Below are 21974 nucleotides of genomic sequence, written 5' to 3'. Positions count from 1 at the left end.
CAATGTGATCTACAGTCAAAAGAACAACACAAGAACCCAGAAAGAATGAGGACAAATTTTCTTTATGAAAAATTAAGTGGGAAAAAAAATGTGAAAAAAATAACATTACACTGTGAAAATATTTACATTTACAAAACTATTCTTTCACAATAAAATGCAAATAAATACATAAATAAAAACAAAGATGAACAACCTGAAATGTGCAGTTTGAACAATATTCTGCCTGTTCCTAAATGTTTGGTGCATTTATGGATCCACTGGGATCTGCAGTTGTGTTCATAATAATAAGAGATGGAATATTGTAGCAGTTGTTTTAGCTTGAAACTCCAAAATTCTAACAATATTCTGCCTGTTCCCAAATGTTTATGGAACACTGTGTGTGATATACATTTATAAATAACAAGTCGAGGCATAATATTATTAAAATTGCACTAATTTTTCAAATGAAATTTCTCTTTTTTCAGGTTACTCACATCTTTTTTGTAAAATGTAAATATTTTTCACTATTTAATTGAGGTTTTTTGTACTAAAACAAAAAGAAAAACTTGGATTTGTCATTATTTATAGGGTATTAAGTCATTATTTTACTGCTCTGGCCCACTGCAGATCAGATTGGGCTGAATATGGAACTGAACCAAAATGAGTTTGACAGCCCTGTTCTATACAAATAAAATGTGACTGATTATATTTTGGATTTGATCTTCTTCTAGTCTCCCTAAGGTTGGGACAGCACAGAAGCTCATGTGACTGATGCAGTAAAGTGAGTTTATCGAACGTCTTGGAGGAGCTCAAACTGCAGCTGTTTAAGTTTTGGCACTTTGTGGTTTCAGTTTTGTAGACAAAAAAAGGAAGTGTGTGGGAAAGACAAGTATTTTAGTTTTGTGCACTGTGGTTGTTGGTCCGGTCGGCCAGTCTGTTAGGACTGATAAGTGGAACCGAGTCTTCATTAGAACCATGGCAAACACACACGGCACACACCTTCACTGTTGGACCATAGGTAAGACACATTTTTACTGTGAGTGTTTTGTCGACAGCAGACATAAAACAGTAGGTAATTCTAACACACTGTCTTTTATGTCTATTCACTCGACACATTCTTGGTTATTATTATTATTGTGCTTTTTACATTCGGTTTTACACTTAATACCATGTCAGCGTCTTCAAAACACTTCACACCCTTCTGAACTAAACTGTGCATATGTTTCTCATTTCTCTGATGTGAAAGTATGTCTCTTACAGTCAGTCTTTTCCAGCTGCAGAATTATATTTAACCATAGCAGCTCTTGCTAAACTTGCGGTACTTTCTTTGAAACAGTTCCCTTTCAGCTCATAACAGTTTTACTGAAAGAAGCAATTTGAGAATGTGACACAGTGTGAAGGCAAATATGAAAGTAAGACCTGTCTTGGTGGAGGTCTGCGCTCTCTGAGTGCTTTTCTTGTTGTGTTGTTATTTTGACTCTAGATCTCATTGGTCTGTTTGTGGAACCTGAACCAAAATGATTTGGACACCCTGGACTGTTCAGGTTCATTTTTGCACTTTCATCCCGCGGGCTGGAATGGAACTTTTGGCAGGCCAGATTTGGCCCCCGGGCCACATGTTTGACATCTGTGTTGTGGAGGATGATGGTGTTTTCACAATAACTGTGGAGCCTCTGAATGTCCAAATATGGTCATATTTGATGACCATGAAAAGATGAAGAACTGTATTTTACACCAATCATTGACATGGATTGATAGGATTAGTGGATCAACAGGAATTAAACAGATTAGATCAGTAGATGGTTTAGGTTAAAGGTGGACATTTGGGTCTTTAAGGGTTTAAGGTGGACGTTTGGGTCTTTAAGGGTTTAAGGTGGACGTTTGGGTCTGTAAGGGTTAAAGGTGGACGTTTGGGTCTGTAAGGGTTAAAAAAAGGAAAACTGTCTCATACAGTTTGATGCAGAATACTCACAGCAGTAGTATCAGTCCTACAGTACAGGCCTAATATGATGTTCTACTCAGATGTTCACACTTTTTGTTGTTCTATGGATGTATCAGTAAAAAAAAATGCAACATCATAACAGCAGAGTTTCAGATTGACTGTATTTACTTGTCACTGCTACGACAGGAGCTGTCATATTTTCTTCTTCTTACAATGAAACTCAAAACCATTCTGAAGAATTTTGACAGAAACACATATATTTCATTTCCTCATTCTTGTCAGATGTGTTTTGTCATTCATTGTCCACTGAGTGCCACAGCTGTCTATCATCACAGTAGAGATTATGGCTACGGCAGCATGAGTCACTGTAGAGGAGCTGTTGTGGTCGATGGGCCAGTCTGATTAGATTAGATTTCATGTGAAAGAGTATAACATCAAAATTATATGTTGAACTGAAACACTAATGTAGCAAGTGCTACACAATTTGATGATTAGCATTAGCAGGTTGCTTTGCTTTAGGCTAGTTTGCAATGAATGTTAAGAGAATTCAAAAGATTTCCAGGTTCGGCTAGCACAGCCGAATGATTAAACTGATGTACAGAATGCAATGAAAAACAGGAAACATGAGTTGCAAGTAAAAGTGGTACCATGTATTGACAAAAGAAATATTTGCAATATATACAAAACAAAGGTTTGATCAACCAGTTAAATTATTATGTTCTTTAATTAAAAAAAACAACTGTTTATAATTCTTAATTTGGGTGCACCTTAAAGAGTTTCAATCTAATGCCACGTTTCCACAATGTGGAACCAGCTCGGCTCGGCTCGGCTCGACTCGACATTCCTGGAGACCATTCCCATTACAGGATACTACTACCTTTAAAGTACCTGGACGTCATAGTTTTGCGGCGCGTTATTTCCATGTCGTCTGTTCAGAGAGTTGCTGAAAACTCGCTCGTTGCGTGTTGTCTCGTCTGAATTTTTATGTCGGCCACCAAAGACTGAATCTCCTCGACCGACCATGGTGTGGTTTTGGGCTGTTATCATGTGGATTACTGTACCGCTATATTTACTGTCAACTTCCGCATCTGTTTTTTGTAAAACGGCCGGTCACAGAGAAAACTGTCTGACCAATCAGTGGTCTGCAGTGTTATACGTCACGGTTTAGTATCGCTTGGAACCTCAGCGGAGGTGATACCAAAAAACTAGTACCAGGTACCAGATTCCAGGTCCTTTTTCATAATGGAAACACAAAAAGGCCGAGCCGAGTCGAGTCGAGTCGAGTCGAGTCGGTACCATGCAGTGGAAACGCGGCATAATGGATATTTTTTCTGTTCTTTCATACGAAATCCCTTTCACACAGGTTTACCATCAGTTCCAATCCGATAAAGGGAAAAAACCAAGTCAGATGTCCAAAAATCCAGAAAAAAAAGCAGTCCGTTGTAGTCAAGAGTCCAAAAATAAATAAGGGAATTGGTCTGGGCAGTGTGTGTGTGTGTGTGGTGTGTGTGTGTGTGTGTGTGTGTAGGTGTGTGTGTGTGTGTGTGTATGTGTGTGTGTGTGTGTGTGTGTGTGTATGTGTGTGTGTGTGTGTGTGTGTGTATGTGTGTGTGTGTGTATGTGTGTGTGTGTGTGTAGGTGTGTGTGTGTATGTGTGTGTGTATGTGTGTGTGTGTATGTGTGTGTGTGTGTGTGTATGTGTGTGTGTGTATGTGTGTGTGGTGTGTAGGTGTGTGTGTGTGTGGTGTGTGTGTGTGTTCCTATTATGCTGGTAGATCAGATCAGTTCACTTCAGCAGATCCCAGTTCTTCTTTTTGTTCCTAGCTCTCCATCGGGGTTTCCAATCACAGGAAAAAACCTGGCCTGAATAACACGAGGCCGACTTTAACTACATTCACTCTTTGTTAACGTTAATCAAACCAAACACATTCAAATAAATCACAAATAAATCACAAATCTACAGCTGTACCAAGTTTTGACATCAAATTCCTTATCTAAAGGAATCAAAAGTGCATAATTTCACTTTAAGTATACCAAACTTAATTAATATTCCAAATGCATGGTCAGTTTTGTCCATAGTAAACATTAAACAGGTTTTATTGATTACGGATAGCACTTCCGGTTTAGCGGATAGCACTTCCGGTTTAGTATGCTAATGCTAGCAGCTATGAAGCTAGTGCTAACGCTAAGTGCTAACTAGCATCCGCTAATGCCAAGTACTAACTAGCGTCCACTAATGCCAAGCACCAACTAGCATCCGCTAATGCTAAGTGCTAATAGGCCTCTGCTAACCAGCAACCACTAACCAGCGACCACTAACCAGTGACCACAGCACAGTTAAATACACCAAGTACATGCATTTTACAGACATATATACACATTAGGCAACATATAGCAGGGGCAATCAGAGCAGTGCACTGAAATACAAAGGACAATAGCAACAAGCTAACGGCAACAGCAATACAACTCACCAATTCAGGAGTTTGGTTCACTTCTCCTTTCTTTTCCCTTTCTCTGGTCCTCAGTAGACCTCTATAACTGTAGCGGAAAACACATCTATACATTAAACTGTCCAAGAATATAAATGTGGTGCAGATCAGTGTTAAACAGGTGAGTATTTACCAGATCAGTGTTAAACAGATGAGTATTTACCAGCTCAGTGTTAAACAGGTGAGTATTTACCAGCTCAGTGTTAAACAGATGAGTATTTACCAGATCAGTGTTAAACAGATGAGTATTTACCAGCTCAGTGTTAAACAGGTGAGTATTTACCAGCTCAGTGTTAAACAGGCGAGTATTTACCAGCTCAGTGTTAAACAGGTGAGTATTTACCAGCTCAGTGTTAAACAGGTGAGTATTTACCAGCTCAGTGTTAAACAGGTGAGTATTTACCAGCTCAGTGTTAAACAGGTGAGTATTTACCAGCTCAGTGTTAAACAGGTGAGTATTTACCAGCTCAGTGTTAAACAGGTGAGTATTTACCAGCTCTGTGACTCCATGTTTGCCGTCCACTCCACAGCTCACTCTACCGTCTTCTCTCTCTCACTTCCTCTACCTGTCGGCTCTACTTTCGTTTGATGCCTCAGCTCTGCTCTGATTGGTGCTCGAATCTCGCGACACTGTGACTGTTTCCGGCTACACAGGTAGTGCAGGCACGCACAAAAAAAAAAAAAAAAAGATAAATAAACACAGTCACATTGACAATACTTCCAGTTGCATTTTGGAAATTATACAATAAATAATTTCCAAATTGGTAAGGAGACCTGGGTTACACTAAGGTCCAATCCCAATTCACCCCTTGGCCCCTCCCCCTTAGCCCTACCCCTCCATTTTGTGTGTTCACATGAAGGGGGTAGGGGTGTTCTGATTGTCAGTGAGTCGGAGGGGAGGGGCTAAAGCAGAGGGCTGTTTGACCCTCCAAATGGAGATTTTTCAGGACCACACTACAAACACAGGGGTCTGAGAAATCTGCCATAATTCAGTTCCACTCATGAGTCAGATGGAGGTAAACACAGAAAACAGAGCAGCAGTGACCAAAGAAACACACACATGGACAGATTTACTTCAGAAACTAGAAAAGCACTCAGAGAGCACAGACCTCCGCCAAGGCAGATCTGCCCCCCCCCCCCCGATCACCACCAAAATTTAATCATTTGTTCCTTGTGCCAGTATCAACATTTCCTGAAAATTTCATGAAAATCCATCCATAACTTTTTCAGTTATCTTGCTAACAAACCAACCCTGGCAAAAACATAACCTCCTTGGCAGAGGTAACTGAATCAGTTGATCGTCCATTTAATGCCATTTCAATGTGTTATAGATTGCATTTATTGGAGTTTGCTGTTGATAGACATAAACAGACGTCCAAAGCCCATGGAACACAGACGGTTCCAGCTGCTGACCACATGGAGAACATCTGTTTATAGAAGCATTGATGACTGATGAAGGGTTGTCCCATTTCACAGGGGAATGTTTCAACCACTACCCCTTACAACTGCATTTCAAGGAGTAGTGCCAAGTGCAAGGGCTGAGGGGAGGGGCCAAGGGGGAGGGGCCAAGGGTGAACTGGGATTGGGCCTAAATGTGTGTGAATATGACAGTAAAAAGTGTACTAAATCATGTCATGTTTTTTTTTTTCTTTTTTCAGTGTGTCTCCTCTTCACCTCCTCTTTACCTGCTGCAGGTCAGTCCATTATCCTGTGTTCCATTTCAGTTCACACTGGGTCAAATATTTAATCTAATATTCTATGTATGTGATGTTTTGTATCTGACAGGAGTTCAGATCAGACTGGTTGGTCTGGTTCTACTCGGTGCTCTGGTAGGGTTGAGGTCTTCCATGGTGGTACCTGGGGAACAGTCTGTGATGATGGATGGGACTTAAATAATGCTCAGGTGGTTTGTAGACAGATGAACTGTGGGGCGGCAGTGAGTGCCCTAGGCTCCGCCCACTTTGGTCCAGGATCTGGTTCAATCTGGCTCGATGATGTGGTCTGTTCAGGAAGTGAGAGTTCTCTGACTGAGTGTCCACACCCAGGATTTGGGTCACACAACTGTGGACATGGTGAGGACACTGGTGTCATTTGTTCAGGTGAGAGACTTTTGGTTGAAGAATTCTAAGATATTCTGAAAGTTGTATTTTTTTTTTTGTTTTTTTTTTTAAGTTTTCAGACGTTTATTTTCTGTCATTGTGATTATTGATGCACAAATATAATTTGGATTGTGCCAACATATTATTCTGTTAGAACAACTGATTACTTGACTTGTGATAACATAAAAATACAAGTTGAAAACTATGAAAATAATCTTAACATGGAAATCCTAAATAAATTCTGTCAACTTAAGTGGCAGTTCAGGAGAGTGGGCGGAGTCAAACCAGCATCATCATGGTTTGGTGACGTAACGTCCAAATGCATCAAGGACGATTATCAGGTTTCTTTTCCAGTCGTGAACTTAGGGGGCTCTTTTGCCCCTCGTTTCAATGTGTTATGTTACAACACACGTAATGGATGTTTTTAGTTAAAGAAATTGACTAAACTGTTTGAACTTCCATTATTTAAAATTATGGAAGTAAAAAAGATTTTAAACTTTGTATTTTTTTAACTGAAATTGCTTCAATTAAGTGTAATACTACTACTACTACTACTACTGATAATAATAATAATAATAATAATAATAATAATAATAATAAATTATTATTCTTATTCTTCTTCTTATTATTATTATCAGTAGTAGTAGTAGTGGTGGTAGTATCGTTCTTCCGGTCATTACCCAGAGCTCATGAACATAGGTGAGAGTTGGAACATAGGTCGACCGGTAAATTGAGCGCTTCGCCTTTCAGCTTAGCTTCCTCTTCACCACAATGGACCGGTTTAGCGTCCACATCACTGCAGATGCCGCCTCGATGCGCCTGTTGATCTCCTGCTCCATCCTACCCTCACTCATGAACAAGATCACAAGACACTTAAACTCCTCCACCTGAGGCAGGACTTCCCCCATGACCTGGAGGGGGAACTCCACCCTTTTCCAGCTGAGGACCATGGCCTCAGACTTGGAGGTGCTGATCTTCATCTCAGCCGCTTCACACTCGGCTCTGAACTGCCCCGGCAAGAGCTGGAGGTTAGATTAAATTAGATCAGATTAGATTAGATTAGAGATACTTTATTGAAAATTCAAGCATCCAGCAGCAGCAGTAAACACACTAAATACACAAGGCACAATAGTAACAAAAACCCTATACAAATACAAATATACAAAAGCTAAACTAAGAGGACCACATCATCTGCAAAAAGCAGTGACGAGATCGTCCTGCCACTGAACTCGACCCCCTCCACCACCTAGAACTTCTGACCATAAAAGTTATGAACAGTTCATTTAATGTTATTCTATTTCCTTATTTATTGCTGCTTTTTGCTGTTTTCACATCTAGAATTTGTGTGGACGCTATGTGCCTCCTGTTCCTATTCCTGATGTCTTTTGATACATTCACATGTTTATGTTTCTATCTAAGTTGGGGGTGGGGACTTATGTTCAGAAGGACAGTACAAATGTACACACTGTATGATGCATCCATGTTATGATGTTGAAAATCCACAAATAAAATTATAATAAAAGTTCTGAACAGAACTGGTGACAAAGGGCAGCACTGGTGGAGTCCAACCCTCACCGGGAACAGGTCCGACTTACTGTCGGCTACGTGGACCAGGCTGGCACTCCTTTAGTACATGGACTGAACGGCCGCTAACGAGAGGCCATCCACCCTGTACTCCTGGAGCACCCCCCACAGGATCCCCCTGGGGACACGGTCGTAAACCTACTCCAGATCCACAAACACATGTGGACTGGATGGGTAAACTCCCATGCCCCCCCCAGCACCCTAGCAAGGGTAAAGAGCTGGTCCACGGTTCCACGTCCAGGATGAAAACCGCACCGCTCCTCCTGGATCTGAGGTTCAGCTATCGACCGTACCCTCTTCTCCTGTACCCTGGTGTAGACCTCACCGGGGAGGCTGAGGAGTGGGATCCCCCTATAGTTGGAACACACCCTCTGGTCCCCATTCTTAAAGATGTGGACCACCACCCCGGTTTGCCACTCCAAAGGCACCGCCCCTGATGTCCACACAATGTTGCAGAGGTGTGTCAGCCATGACATTCCTATAACATCCAGAGCCTTGAGATACCCAGGGTGGATCTCATCAATGCCCCCAGGCTCCACCGATGCAGAGTAGTTCCACTACCTCTGCAACTTCTGAGTTCGACTCCAACACCAGTCATGACTGATGAGATGTAATAACAGATGTGAATTAACCAAACTAGTAAACATCCGTCTACACCAGGGGTGTCCAGTCCTGGTCCTCTAGAGCTACTGTCCTGCATGTTTGAAGCCTATCATCAAACTCTGCAGAAGTCTGAGAACGACCGTCAGGTGTGCTGGAAGAGGGATCCATCTAAAACATGCAGGATAGTAGCTCTGGAGGACCAGGACTGGACAGCCCTGGTCTACATCATGTAATTTTTAATTCAGCTGGATTAATTTTTTTTTTTTTTTAGTTCAAACAACTTATAAACAAGTTCAACTAATAAACAAATCTGTGTCCAAAAACAAAGACAGACGTAGACACAAGAAAGGATATTTCATTGAGACAACACGATGTACGTTAACAGAACAAGTTCTGTTTTTTCATTTGACATAAAAATTTAAGGCAGCCCTTTTACTCATATTTTTACGTTGAAAAAAGAAATTGTATTTTAAAGTATGTTTATGTTTCATTGTAATGTGAGTTAAGATTGGACAATAATAGTGACTGTTTAACTGATGTTAATCAAACATTTTTAACTTTGGCTATACTTGTTTGTTTTAATCAAAGACCTTTAAATGTTTGGTAAATATGTGTTTTCTTTGCTTAGGTTCTCACATCAGACTGGTTGGTTCTGGTTCTACTCGGTGCTCTGGTAGGGTTGAGGTCTTCCATGGTGGTACCTGGGGAACAGTCTGTGATGATAGATGGGACTTAAATGATGCTCAGGTGGTTTGTAGACAGATGAACTGTGGGACGGCAGTGAGTGCCCCAGGCTCCGCCCACTTTGGTCCAGGTTCTGATCCAACCTGGCTCGATGATGTGGCCTGTTCAGGAAGTGAGAGTTCTCTGACTGAGTGTCCACACCCAGGATTTGGAACAGAAAACTGTGGACACAATGAGGACGCTGGTGTCATATGTTCAGGTGAGAGACTTTTGATTGAAGAATTTTAAAATATTCTGGAAGTTTCTTGTTTATAGTTTTCAGACTTTTATCTTCTGTCATTGTTAAATATTGATTGTGTTTCATTGTAATGTGAGTTGATACAGAAAAAAAAAGCGATTTTTAATTTGGGCTATAGTTGTTTGTTTTAATCAAAGATCTTTAAAATGTTTGGTAAATATGTGTTTTCTTTCCTTAGCTTCTCAGATCAGACTGGTTGGTTCTGGTTCTGGTTCTGGTCCTGGTTCTACTCGGTGCTCTGGTAGGGTTGAGGTCTTCCATGGTGGTACCTGGGGAACAGTCTGTGATGATGGATGGGACTTAAATGATGCTCAGGTGGTTTGTAGACAGATGAACTGTGGGACAGCACTGAGTGCCCCAGGCTCCGCCCACTTTGGTCGAGGTTCTGATCCAACCTGGCTCGATGATGTGGCCTGTTCAGGAAGTGAGAGTTCTCTGACTGAGTGTCCACACCCAGGATTTGGAACAGAAAACTGTGGACACAGTGAGGACGCTGGTGTCATTTGTTCAGGTGAGAAATCCTTTTCCACTGTTGTCCATAAAGTTGGAATACAATACTTGGACCTTTCCTCATGAGATGCTTGTGCCGATGTGGTTGATTGTGAACAGATCAAGTGGAGCTGGGACTCAGTATGTGATCACCACCTGGTTAAAGATGATTAGTGACTGTATGAACAGGAACAAGAGGAATGTGTCTGAAAACAAAAGCATTGCAACTTCATAGACGACAGTGTCCAATGGTTAAGACTGTTTAAACTTGAACCTTGATTTAATATATGGTTCGGTTCCATTTATAATGGTTTTTCCTTTTTGGTTGAAGCGAGTCTCCCCAAACCCAGCATCTCTATGAATCCTGCCACAGAGGTCACCTGGGGTCAAAGCGTCAGCATCACTTGTTCAATTTCAGCGGCATTTTTGGATGGAACGTTCCGTCTGATGGCGTCCTCAGGCTCACGTAGAAACCCTCAGACATCAACTTCCAACTCAGCTACGTTCAACATCCCTACAGTGACCTTTGAGAATGACGGATCGTACCAGTGTCAGTCTCAGAAGACCATTTCAAGTCAAACATTCAGTTCTCCCCCAAGTGACCCTGTCACACTTCGTGTTACTGGTAAGAAATACAGAAACAGAGAGGTTCCATGGATTCTACAGACTAACCACGAGTTCAGGTTCCAGATCAGGTCCAGATCAGGCAGGATCACTGTTCAAGAAGGACGACAAAGTCAGACGACGAAACCAGGTCCAATCCAACCATTAGTCCATTGTTGTGACCATGGAGAAGGAACCTGGACTCATGGTCAGTCTGTGAAATCCATGAACTGGCAAGTGGCATACTGGACCCTAGAGACACTAGTGGGAAGGACGAGAGGCAGTTAAACACCACTAGTACTACCTAGACAGCTAACCACCACTAGTACTACCAAAACATTGAACCACCACTAGTACTACCTAGACATTTACCCACCACTATTACTACCTAGACAGTTAACCACCACTAGTACTACCTAGACATTTACCCACCACTAGTACTACCTAGACATTTACCCACCACTAGTACTACCTAGACAGTTAACCACCACTAGTACTACCAAAACATTGAACCACCACTAGTACAACAAAACAGTTAACCGCCACTAGTACTACCTAGACATTTACCCGCCACTAGTACTACCTAGACAGTTAACCGCCACTAGTACTACCAAGACAGTTAACCATCACTAGTGCTACCTAGACAGCTAACCACCACTAGTACTACCTAGATAGCTAACCACCACTAGTACTACCTAGACAGTTAACAACCACTAGTACTACCAAGACAGTTAACCACCACTATTACTACCCAGACAGTTAACCACCACTAGTACTACCTAGACAGTTAACCACCACTGGTACTACCTAGACAGTTAACCACCACTATTACTACCTAGACAGTTAACAACCACTAGTACTACCAAGACAGTTAACCACCACTATTACTACCCAGACAGTTAACCACCACTAGTACTACCAAGACAGCTAACCACCACTAGTACTACCTAGACAGCTAACCGCCACTAGTACTACCAAGACAGCTAACCACCACTAGTACTACCTAGATAGCTAACCACCACTAGTACTACCTAGACAGTTAACAACCACTAGTACTACCAAGACAGTTAACCACCACTATTACTACCCAGACAGTTAACCACCACTAGTACTACCAAGACAGCTAACCACCACTAGTACTACCTAGACAGCTAACCGCCACTAGTACTACCAAGACAGCTAACCACCACTAGTACTACCTAGATAGCTAACCACCACTAGTACTACCTAGACAGTTAACAACCACTAGTACTACCAAGACAGTTAACCACCACTATTACTACCAAGACAGTTAACCACCACTATTACTACCCAGACAGTTAACCGCCACTAGTACTACCTAGACAGCTAACCGCCACTAGTACTACCAAGACAGCTAACTGCCACTAGTACTACCTAGACAGTTAACCATCACTAGTACTACCTAGACAGCTAACCGCCACTAGTACTACCTAGACAGTTAACCATCACTAGTACTACCTAGACAGCTAACCACCACTATTACTACCTAGATAGCTAACCACCACTAGTACTACCTAGACTGTTAACCACCACTAGTACTACCTAGACAGTTAACCACCACTAGTACTACCAAGACAGTTAACCACCACTATTACTACCTAGACAGCTAACCACCACTGGTACTACCTAGACAGTTAACCACCACTGGTACTACCTAGACAGTTAACCACCACTATTACTACCTAGACAGTTAACCACCACTAGTACTACCTAGACAGTTAACCACCACTAGTATTACCAAGACAGTTAACCACCACTATTACTACCTAGACAGCTAACCACCACTGGTACTACCTAGACAGTTAACCACCACTAGTACTACCTAGGCAGTTAACCACCACTAGTACTACCAAGACAGTTAACCACCACTGGTACTACCAAGACAGTTAACCACCACTAGTACTACCTAGACAGTTAACCACCACTAGTACTACCAAGACAGTTAACCACCACTAGTACTACCTAGACAGTTAACCACCACTGGTACTACCTGGACAGTTAACCACCACTATTACTACCTAGACAGTTAACCACCACTAGTACTACCAAGACAGTTAACCACCACTAGTACTACCTAGACAGTTAAACACCACTGGTACTACCAAGACAGTTAACCACCACTAGTACTACCTAGACAGTTAACCACCACTAGTACTACCTAGACAGTTAACCACCACTATTACTACCTAGACAGTTAACCACCACTAGTACTACCTAGACAGTTAACCACCACTAGTACTACCTAGACAGTTAACCACCACTAGTGTGATATATCAGCACCTCTCTATAATAAATAAACCTGCTGGTCAGTTAATAAGTGCCTTAATGTGATTAATAAAATAAAAAGTGAATTTCTGTTTCCTGTTTACCCAGTGAATCTGCACCAGCCCAGTATCTCTGTGACGTCTCCTAGCGGAGGCCTGGTGTGGGTTCCTGAAGGTGCAGAGGTCACCAGAGGTCACAGCTTTGTCATCACTTGTTCTGTCAGCACTGGATACCCCGGAGGCCGGTTCACTCTGATCTCCGACTCCGACAACGTCACCACCACCGAGGCTGCGGTCAACAACTCTGCCTCCTTTAACTTTTCTGTGGCGGAGTACGAACACCAGGGAAACTACAGCTGTGTGTATGAAGTGACAGGGTCCACACGCACATTCACATCTCCACAAACAGCAGCCGTTCATATCATCATTAAATGTAAGTACACCAAAATCAATGCTCATGTTGTCAGGATAATGTGCGGTCAAATTTGAATTAACCCTAGGAGGTAACTGAGTGAGTGTCTGGACCCTCCGCTCGTCTATAAACGGGTCAAAATGACCCCAGTTCAAATCAATGTGTTTCTATGATGCTTATGTCATTTTGTCAGTTAAAAATAATCATTTATATCATATTTTAGTCCACAAAAGAAGGAATGGGCAGCTGTGGAGGTAGAGCAAGTCATCCAATAACCAAAGGGTTGGTGGTTCAAATCCCGCTCTGTCCTAGTCATGTGCCATTGTGTCCTTGGGCAACACACTTCCCCCTCCTTGCCTCCAGTGTCACTCACACTGGTGTATGAATGCGTATGAATGTTTGGTGGTGGTGGGAGGGGCCGTTGACATGGACTGTCAGCCACGCCTCCATCAGTCTGCCCCAGAGCAGCTGTGGATACAGATGGAGTTGAACACCAGCACAGTGAGAATGAGTGAGTGGATGAATGATGGATCCACTGTATACGCTCTGACAATGTGTTCATAGAAAAGCACCGCTTAAATCTAATCCATTACAATAATTTTATGTTTGAGATCATTTATATTTTTAACTTTTTTTTTTTTACAATTTTAAAATGTTTTTAAAAATATTTTTTTTAATTTGAAAAGCCAATTATATATAGTATATAATAAGATATAGTATATAATAGCAATAGAACAATGTCCACATCCATTTAGTGACTGAATCCTTTGGTTTTACTGTTAAATGAGTCAAACGTTCAGATGTACTTCTATTGTAAATGAATGTGGGTCTTTTTGACCCATCTATGGAAGCCTGGGGTACTCAGACAAAAGCTACAATTTCAAAAAATCTATAAAAGGCAAGTTAAAAATTTTAACGATATGATGTCAGTGACATTTTATTTTTTCAGGAATACCTGGAATTAGGGCTGGGTATCATGGCCAATTTCCATAATCGATTCGATTTCGATTCATAAGGTTCTGAATTGATTAATCACGATTCGATTCGATCCAATATCAATTTCAATTAGGTATTAACTGATTGATTCAGATTAATTTAGTGATATCAAAGTACAATTTTGAGTTGTAACCTGATTATTTGACTACCGCAGTCATGCAACACATCAATACTGGAATCAATATTGATATTAGAAAGGAAATCAAAATGACATTTCCGCAGGAAGGAGCTGAATCTGCTCTGAAATAATGAACGGGACAGAAACATGTCCACGGTTCTACAGTGGATCAGAACGGGGGGGGCATATCAGTCGGACATTGTCGCTTTACTCTTCCTCTAACTCCATACTCAGCTATAGGTGATAGTACGGATCCAAGTTATCATTCCAAGAACGAGCGGCTTCCGCGACTCACCTCGGACAACCCGGACAGCCAGTTCCTTCACACTGCGGGTTTGAGTTTGAGGCCAGGAGGACCTCCAGTGGAGGGTTTTCCCCACCCTTCCTCTGCGTCTTTTCCACACCAGAGCCGTCACAAGTGAGACCAAGACGCACTGTCTTCCCCAGGGGTTTGCAAGACAGAGCCGGTCGTGTTTCCGCGTACTCCCAGTCCTGCTCTGAAAAATCGATCTCATCCACTATTAATCGATTACGCAAAATTAAAACGAAATCAATCTAAGATCAATTAAATTGATTTTTTTATCCAACCCTACCTGGAATATGAAATGATAACTTTTCATTACAAAGCTTTTGGAAGAAAACAATCTCACCGGGCCATTTTAACCCACTTATGCATCAAAGGGTTAATATTGTAACCCCATGACACAACTGCATTGGAATTCCTTTAAATTGACATGAAATTAAATAAAAATGCTATTCAACAATGTAAGAACTGCTTTTCACAACCACGTGGATTAGGGTTATAGTTACTAAATTGTTGATAGATCACTGTTGGTTGACTGTAACTACTCTGATATGCCCTGTTAGAGCTGATAATGTTACGATGCATTATGTTACAAAATTATTTATTTTTTTTATAAAAACTGTGAAAACACAGACCCAGAATCAGACTGAGACCCAGAATCAGACTCAGACCCAGACCCTGTTTGAGACCTGAGTCTGGGTCTCCGTCTGAGTCTGAATCTGGGTTTGTGTTTTTACAGTGTGCACTAAAAATTCAATTTTACAAAGGATAATACTTTGGAAGTTGAATTGCAATTACTGAATTATTGTGTTGTATTCAATAACTGACTGTCAGATTAAAAACTCCTTCAATAAGTGTTGTCTGCTCCGTGTCAATAACTTTCAGACTGACCTGAGTTAGTGTTGTGCTGACCCTGGTGGTCCTCTGGTGGACTGTGGTACAAACTGAAGTAGACCCCATCTGACAAGTTTGGAATTACATAAAGAGTGACTTTTATGGAACTTACTATTAGAGCCCGACCGATTAATCGACTCTACAGTGGAATGATTACACCTTTAATCACTAAATTATTGAGTCACTGTATAATGTTATAAAATTGTTACATTATACGAAGATTCTTTTTGCCCACTTTATAATGTAATAGATGATTAAGAGTCTGGTTTTGACCAGCTCTACATGTAAAGTGTCATGAGATAAGTTTTGTTATAATTTGGCACTATATAAATAAAACTGGATTGACTGATTGACTGACATTAAATGTTAAGTTTTAACATTATGTGCAAAAAGCTGTTACAGTGTGAGTTCAGCATTTTGTAACATTATTGAACAGTTAGAACATATGAGTTTTTAGAACATGTTTTTTGTAACATCATTTCAAACATACCCTTTTAAAAGCCAAAGTATTCATGTGCAGTAATCTTATTAGATATAAAAAACACACGCAACTTAATAAAGCTGATCATTTGTCTCTTCCAGATCATTGTATCTCATGTGCATTAGCTGAACTGTACTCTGATCACTAATTTGACAGTCGCCCTCCAAGCACCATCTGATAATATCGTTGTAATGCTGTTCAACATGTTAAATCTTCGGTTAGATAATGCTGTATATTATCCATATAGTTTCAGAACTGAAACTGAAACAAGATTATTCACATGATACACAGTGGTATCATCATTTTACATTATATTTTCAAATCAATTTGAAACATTTGGACATTTATGCCAGGTCATCTCAGGCAAACATAAGTGAAAAGAAGACTGGGTGGTGTATTAATTATCCAGTCATTTAAAGCAGAAGAAAATGCAGCTATTTTAAACGTCTTTCAAGAATTTTTGAAACAAAATGTTCAGTGTTGCCCAGTTTGCCTCGGTACACTGTAAAAAGCAGAAGTGCAACTGACCACAGCAACTCAGTTAAGAGCCAATCACATTCCACCGAGGGTTCTGCTGGTTTACAGTAAGAGCGCAAAAAAAAGAAAAGTGTAATAAGTAAATGTGAAAGCAGTGACTAAGGCATAATAACTTCCTCTATTTTGGAGTTGAACTTCTCTATTAAGTTCTCTATTAAGTTAATAATCTTGCAAAAGAAAGTAACAAGGGTCATTAAGGATCAAAATTGTTAAAATTAAAGATCTGGTAGAATTTCAAACCGCTCAGATATTATTCAAAGCAAACAACAAATTACTACCAGGAAATATTCATAGAAAGGGAAGTGGTTCGACTGAATTTGAAAAGTTTAAAAGTAAGAAGGACAAGGAGAAGTGTTTGTGTTTGAGTTTGTGGAGTAAAATGATGGAACAGACTGAAGGTGGAGCTCAAAGGACGTCCAAACATCAGCCAATTTCAAAAGAGGTTTAAAGAGATGGTTTATAGACGGAATCCAGCTGAAGAAGGGCTTTGAGGGCCAACACATGGTACTGTGGCTTTGGTTTGGTTGATGTTGTTGTTTACTTTGTCTTATTGTTTACTTTTTAGTGTCTTCATTTTGGGTTGGCTTCAAGGACGCACGTATTAATTTTTAAAGTGTCTCTGTCCTCAGTCCTGTTGGACTACCTTTGTTCTGGTTCTGTCCTCAGTCCTGTTGGACTACCTTTGTTCTGGTTCTGTCCTCAGTCCTGTTGGACTACCTTTGTTCTGGTTCTGTCCTCAGTCCTGTTGGACTACCTTTGTTCTGGTTCTGTCCTCAGTCCTGTTGGACTACCTTTGTCCTGGTTCTGTCCTCAGTCCTGTTGGACTACCTTTGTTCTGGTTCTGTCCTCAGTCCTGTTGGACTACCTTTGTCCTGGTTCTGTCCTCAGTCCTGTTGGACTACCTTTGTCCTGGTTCTGTCCTCAGTCCTGTTGGACTACCTTTGTCCTGGTTCTGTCCTCAGTCCTGTTGGACTACCTTTGTCCTGGTTCTGTCCTCAGTCCTGTTGGACTACCTTTGTCTTGGTTCTGTCCTCAGTCCTGTTGGACTACCTTTGTCCTGGTTTTGTCCCTCAGGTCCAGTCAAGTGTCCTGGTCCTGTCCTCTGTAGACTGGTACCCTGTCCCCCTGTGGACACATTACTGTGGACAGAACCATCACACATGGGCCTATCTGGGTCCAGGACCAGGACAGTGGACCAGTTCCCCAGACTCCGTCCACTCCACTCCTGTCCTGGTCTTTGTCTTTAGTGGACTCTAACAGTTTGTGGTCCAGACTCGTATGGTTTCCATAAATCTGTGCGTCCAGGTGGACCCGGTCCAACTGGGTTCAACAGTGTCATACGTAGTCCACACCTGTATGTGGAACTGTCCACAAACACAGAGTGTATGAAGGAGACATGAAAACCACAGAAGAACACACCGAGCATGTGCAGGAGGTTCTGTCCATGTGACCAAAGGCCCAAACCATAGTCAACTGTAGTGGACTGACATAATGTGGTTGTGTGTACGGGGGGGGGGGGGGGGGGGGGTAATACTCCATATATGATCACAGTACTGTAGACACAAGAGGACAAGGAGTTCATGGAACAGTGTCCATGATTGGATCTTGGACAACAATATGTCCTCACTGCTGATTGGAAGAGGACAAATGAGAACATCTGATTGGCTCTGTGGAAATAGACACGCCCATATTTACTACCACAGTACTGTGGCAGCAGACACTGGCATTTATTTATTTATTTATTTTTCTGGTTTGTCAATATAAGTGTGTGTGTGTGTGTGTGTGTGTGTGTTAAGATAATAAGTGAGGTTAAATATTTAAAAACATCCAAGGGAATTGATTTTTTCATCCAGCCTTATGCTGATAGGAGGCTAAAGGATCAACTGTCATGTGAAGAAGGGGTGGGATCAAATAAGTTCTATTTCCTCCCACTCCTTTTCACATGTGCGAATGAAGTTGTTTTGTTTTCATGCATATGTATATGGTTTTCATGTTTTCCTTCCTTCTGTTTTATTTTTAAGGACTAAGTAGGGTTAATTTTGTTTTGTTGCATATTCAAAATAAACTAAAACTGAACTGAAATCTAACTCATGCTGGTATGACTGAGCCTGAACAGGTCCGTCAAGGTCCCACATAGGTCCTGTTTAGTAGTTTAGTGTCTAAATAAATTCATCTGCCTGAAACCTGTATTCGTTTTCATGTGTTGATGCTCATTTTGTTTTGAATACAGTGTATTATGGTTGTAATACACTGCTGTAGTAAAGCTGTACGCAGATGATGCAGTTGTGTATATTATGTATATTTACATGTTTATTCTTCTGATGTGTTTTTCTCCTAGTTCCTTTGTTGCTACTGGTCCTTCCACCTGTTGCTGGGGGTTTGTTGCTTTTCCTGCTGGTCTTCGTGGTGATCTTTCTGATCCGAAGGAGACGATCCCATTCTGGGCAGATTGGAGCCCATGTTCAAACTCAGAGTCTGTGCTCACCATGAAACACTGACATGCTTCACTGGTTGGAAGAAATCTGCAATTCATGCTCATGATGACAAGTACTAATAATAATCTGTTATGATTCTTGTGTTTCAGTATTTTCCAGAGTAAGGAACCCCTACGGTGACAAGGATGACGACGGGGAAGAGGACTACATCAATGTTGATGAAGTTTATACCAAGAAACTAAATGGGCCAGCAGGAATGGATGATGATGATGATGATGATGATCATGATTATGAGGAAGCAGAAACTGACGGGAACTGCATGAAGTCCAAGAGGGCATGTTTCAATGTTGAGGGAAGCCAAGTAGAGGGCGAAAGTGGAGATTCCAGCGATGATGAGGCTGACTATGAAAACGTAACCCAGCCACCGTCTGAACAATATGTCGACATTTATGGAGAAAATGAAAATGTTTACGCGAACTATGAGTTTTCTGGTCATCTGTAGGGATTCATTAAACTGCAGAGGACGGCTTTTTTTTTTCAATTTACAGCTATTAAATTGAATTATAGTTTGTTTCCATTTGATACGTTTAGACGTGATGAACACATGACTCACATTCAAGACCAGAACAATTGCAACCAAAACATCTGTAAGAGATGGTTACAAATATATTCTAGAGCAGTTTCTTTGAGTAGAAAATGATCCAAGTGTGATCTGACCTAAGTACTAGATGAAGTCCACAAAGGAACAGAGTAGTTCCTGCAGTGAGACATGCATTCCATTTTGGGAATAAGGACATCATCTAAACTGTATCTGCTTGCTAGCTTGTTTTTAGTATTTTGCAATATATAGTGACAGCTAACTGGATAGCAGGGTTCCTACACATTTGACATTTCTAAATTCCATACTTTTTCCAGACTCTAATTTCCAGATATCTTGGTAAAAACATTCCATCCAGTCTTTATATTTGGATTTACGAGCCAGTCGTCAGAGAATTTCCACCTACCCATTATGAGTTCTGCCAACAATCAAACAAGGCATGTTGAATAGCTCGCTCACCAACAGTGTGTGGACATCACCTGTCCGTCAAAGCAGCAGTGAAACTTGATGACACCTAGGCGGGCCTTAAATTGGTTGGAGGAGGATAAAAGCAGAAGGCGGGGCATTCAACTTGTCAATCTGCCCAAATGTTTTCTGGGACACGTAGCCGACTGTTTGTGCTGTCACACAAACATTTCAGCTGTGCTAGCAAGCACCTTTAGAAAACAGATCGATCCATTTTTTATTTAGATATTCATAATTTTATGTTTTAGAAAAAACAGACCATTGGAAACAGTCTGGGAAACCTGAAAATTTTTCCATACATTTGTTTCCATTTTCCATAATTTTCCAGACCTGGAAATTTATAAAATCAAATTCCATACTTTTCCATACTTGTGTAGGTACCCTGGGATAGACGAATTCTCTCTAAGACCCTTTTATCTGCCAAGGAAATTGACACAAGTTTTTGTTACAGTTGTGTATATCCACCCAATGAATACATTACTTGAATAAGTTAGAATAAGTTAATGATAAATTGATTGATAAATAAATAAATTTCATATTAAAAATGGTTAAAATGCAGTGTTTTGAAACTTGATAAGAGTAAGATGTCGTTGCCTCAAAGGATCTTTGTTGTAGCTGTGAGCCATAGTCCCGTTCAGAGTGCGTGTTCTTTTCCAGAGATGATCTTTGACATATTTATGTTTGCTGAAAACCAGCTGGTCTCAGGGCAAACTGAAGTCAGAAGTAACTCAAACATGCTGAATGTGTCCTAAATGCTTGAGCCTTTGGAAATGTTTTATCTTTGTGAGTATTTATATGTTCATTAGCACTTAAACATAGCTTCTAAATGTTAGCTAGCTAATACTATGAATATGCCATGTAAACTTGACAGGAAGCTAACGTTTTCATGCCATGCACATGTATGTAAGCTAACTATGTGAGCGTACCAGAGAGGCTTTCAAGTCTAAGGCCGAATCCCAGTTCACCCCTTGGCCCCTCCCCCTTAGCCCTACCCCTCCATTTAGCACATTCACGTGAAGGGGTAGGGGTGTCCCGATTCTCAATAAGTCAGAGGGGAGGGGCTAAGGGGGAGGGCTGTTGGGGTTTTTCAGGACCACACTACAAACAGAGGGGTATGAGAAATCTCCTTTAATTCTGTTTGAATCATCAGTCAGATGGAGGTAAACACAGCAAAAAAGTGCAGCAGTGACGAAAGAAACACAAATGTATGGATTTTCTTTGTAAACAACATAATAATTTGATCGACCGTTTAATGCGGTTTCAATTTATTATAGATCATATTTCTGCGGTTTGTGGTTGATAGTCACAAAAAGATGCCCAAATCCCATGGAACAAAGATGGTTCCAGCTGCTGACGACATGGGGAATTCTGTCGCGAACAAAGTTTTCACATCTGTTTATATCGACATCGATGACTGCTGATGATGTAGCAGGTCTGGAAGGGTTGGACCAGTTCATAGGGGAATGTTTCAGCCCCTACCCCTTACAACTGTGTTTAAAAGGGTAGGGGTACGGGGTGAACTGGGATTGGGCCTCAGAGTTCCAGTCCAAGCCAAGTCTGAAGTCTATAATGGGATTAATGAGCGCTGCATGCCAGTCATTCTGCTTTGAACACAGCATAGCTACATGTATCTCAGAAATCCAAAGCTGTACTGTATTAACATCCCTTCTTTAACAAAT

At 41.1% G+C, this 21974-nt stretch overlaps 1 protein-coding gene across 3 annotated transcripts; it reads left to right on the top strand.

The window, feature by feature from the left end:
- The first annotated feature begins 891 nt into the window (after window positions 1–891).
- On the top strand, window positions 892–20400 carry LOC115423515 (deleted in malignant brain tumors 1 protein-like). Of its 3 annotated transcripts, XM_030140366.1 has the most exons (9): window positions 892–997; window positions 6069–6104; window positions 6196–6509; window positions 9325–9639; window positions 9857–10189; window positions 10499–10792; window positions 13165–13488; window positions 19136–19270; window positions 19382–20400. In XM_030140366.1, exons 3-9 carry the CDS (start codon window positions 6329–6331, stop codon window positions 19732–19734), a joined length of 1935 nt encoding a protein of 644 aa, XP_029996226.1. In that variant the 5' UTR covers window positions 892–997; window positions 6069–6104; window positions 6196–6328; the 3' UTR covers window positions 19735–20400. The 3 variants fall into 3 exon arrangements, with proteins under 3 accessions (XP_029996226.1, XP_029996227.1, XP_029996228.1); XM_030140367.1 differs by lacking the exon at window positions 9325–9639; XM_030140368.1 differs by lacking the exon at window positions 9857–10189.
- The last annotated feature ends 1574 nt before the right edge of the window (window positions 20401–21974 follow it).

This window comes from Sphaeramia orbicularis, chromosome 8 (genome assembly GCF_902148855.1).
Source record: "Sphaeramia orbicularis chromosome 8, fSphaOr1.1, whole genome shotgun sequence".
NCBI lineage: Eukaryota > Metazoa > Chordata > Actinopteri > Kurtiformes > Apogonidae > Sphaeramia > Sphaeramia orbicularis.
Note: the sequence above shows the minus strand (reverse complement) of the source record. Positions and strands in the feature narration are given on the sequence as shown.

Coding starts and splice junctions, on each gene's coding strand:
- LOC115423515 (XM_030140366.1), top strand. CDS start 6,329: ATGAACTGTGGGGCGGCAGTGAGTGCCCTAGGCTCCGCCCACTTTGGT. Junction 10,793..13,164: donor TGTCACACTTCGTGTTACTG/GTAAGAAATACA, acceptor CTGTTTACCCAG/TGAATCTGCACCAGCCCAGT. Junction 13,489..19,135: donor CGTTCATATCATCATTAAAT/GTAAGTACACCA, acceptor TTTTTCTCCTAG/TTCCTTTGTTGCTACTGGTC.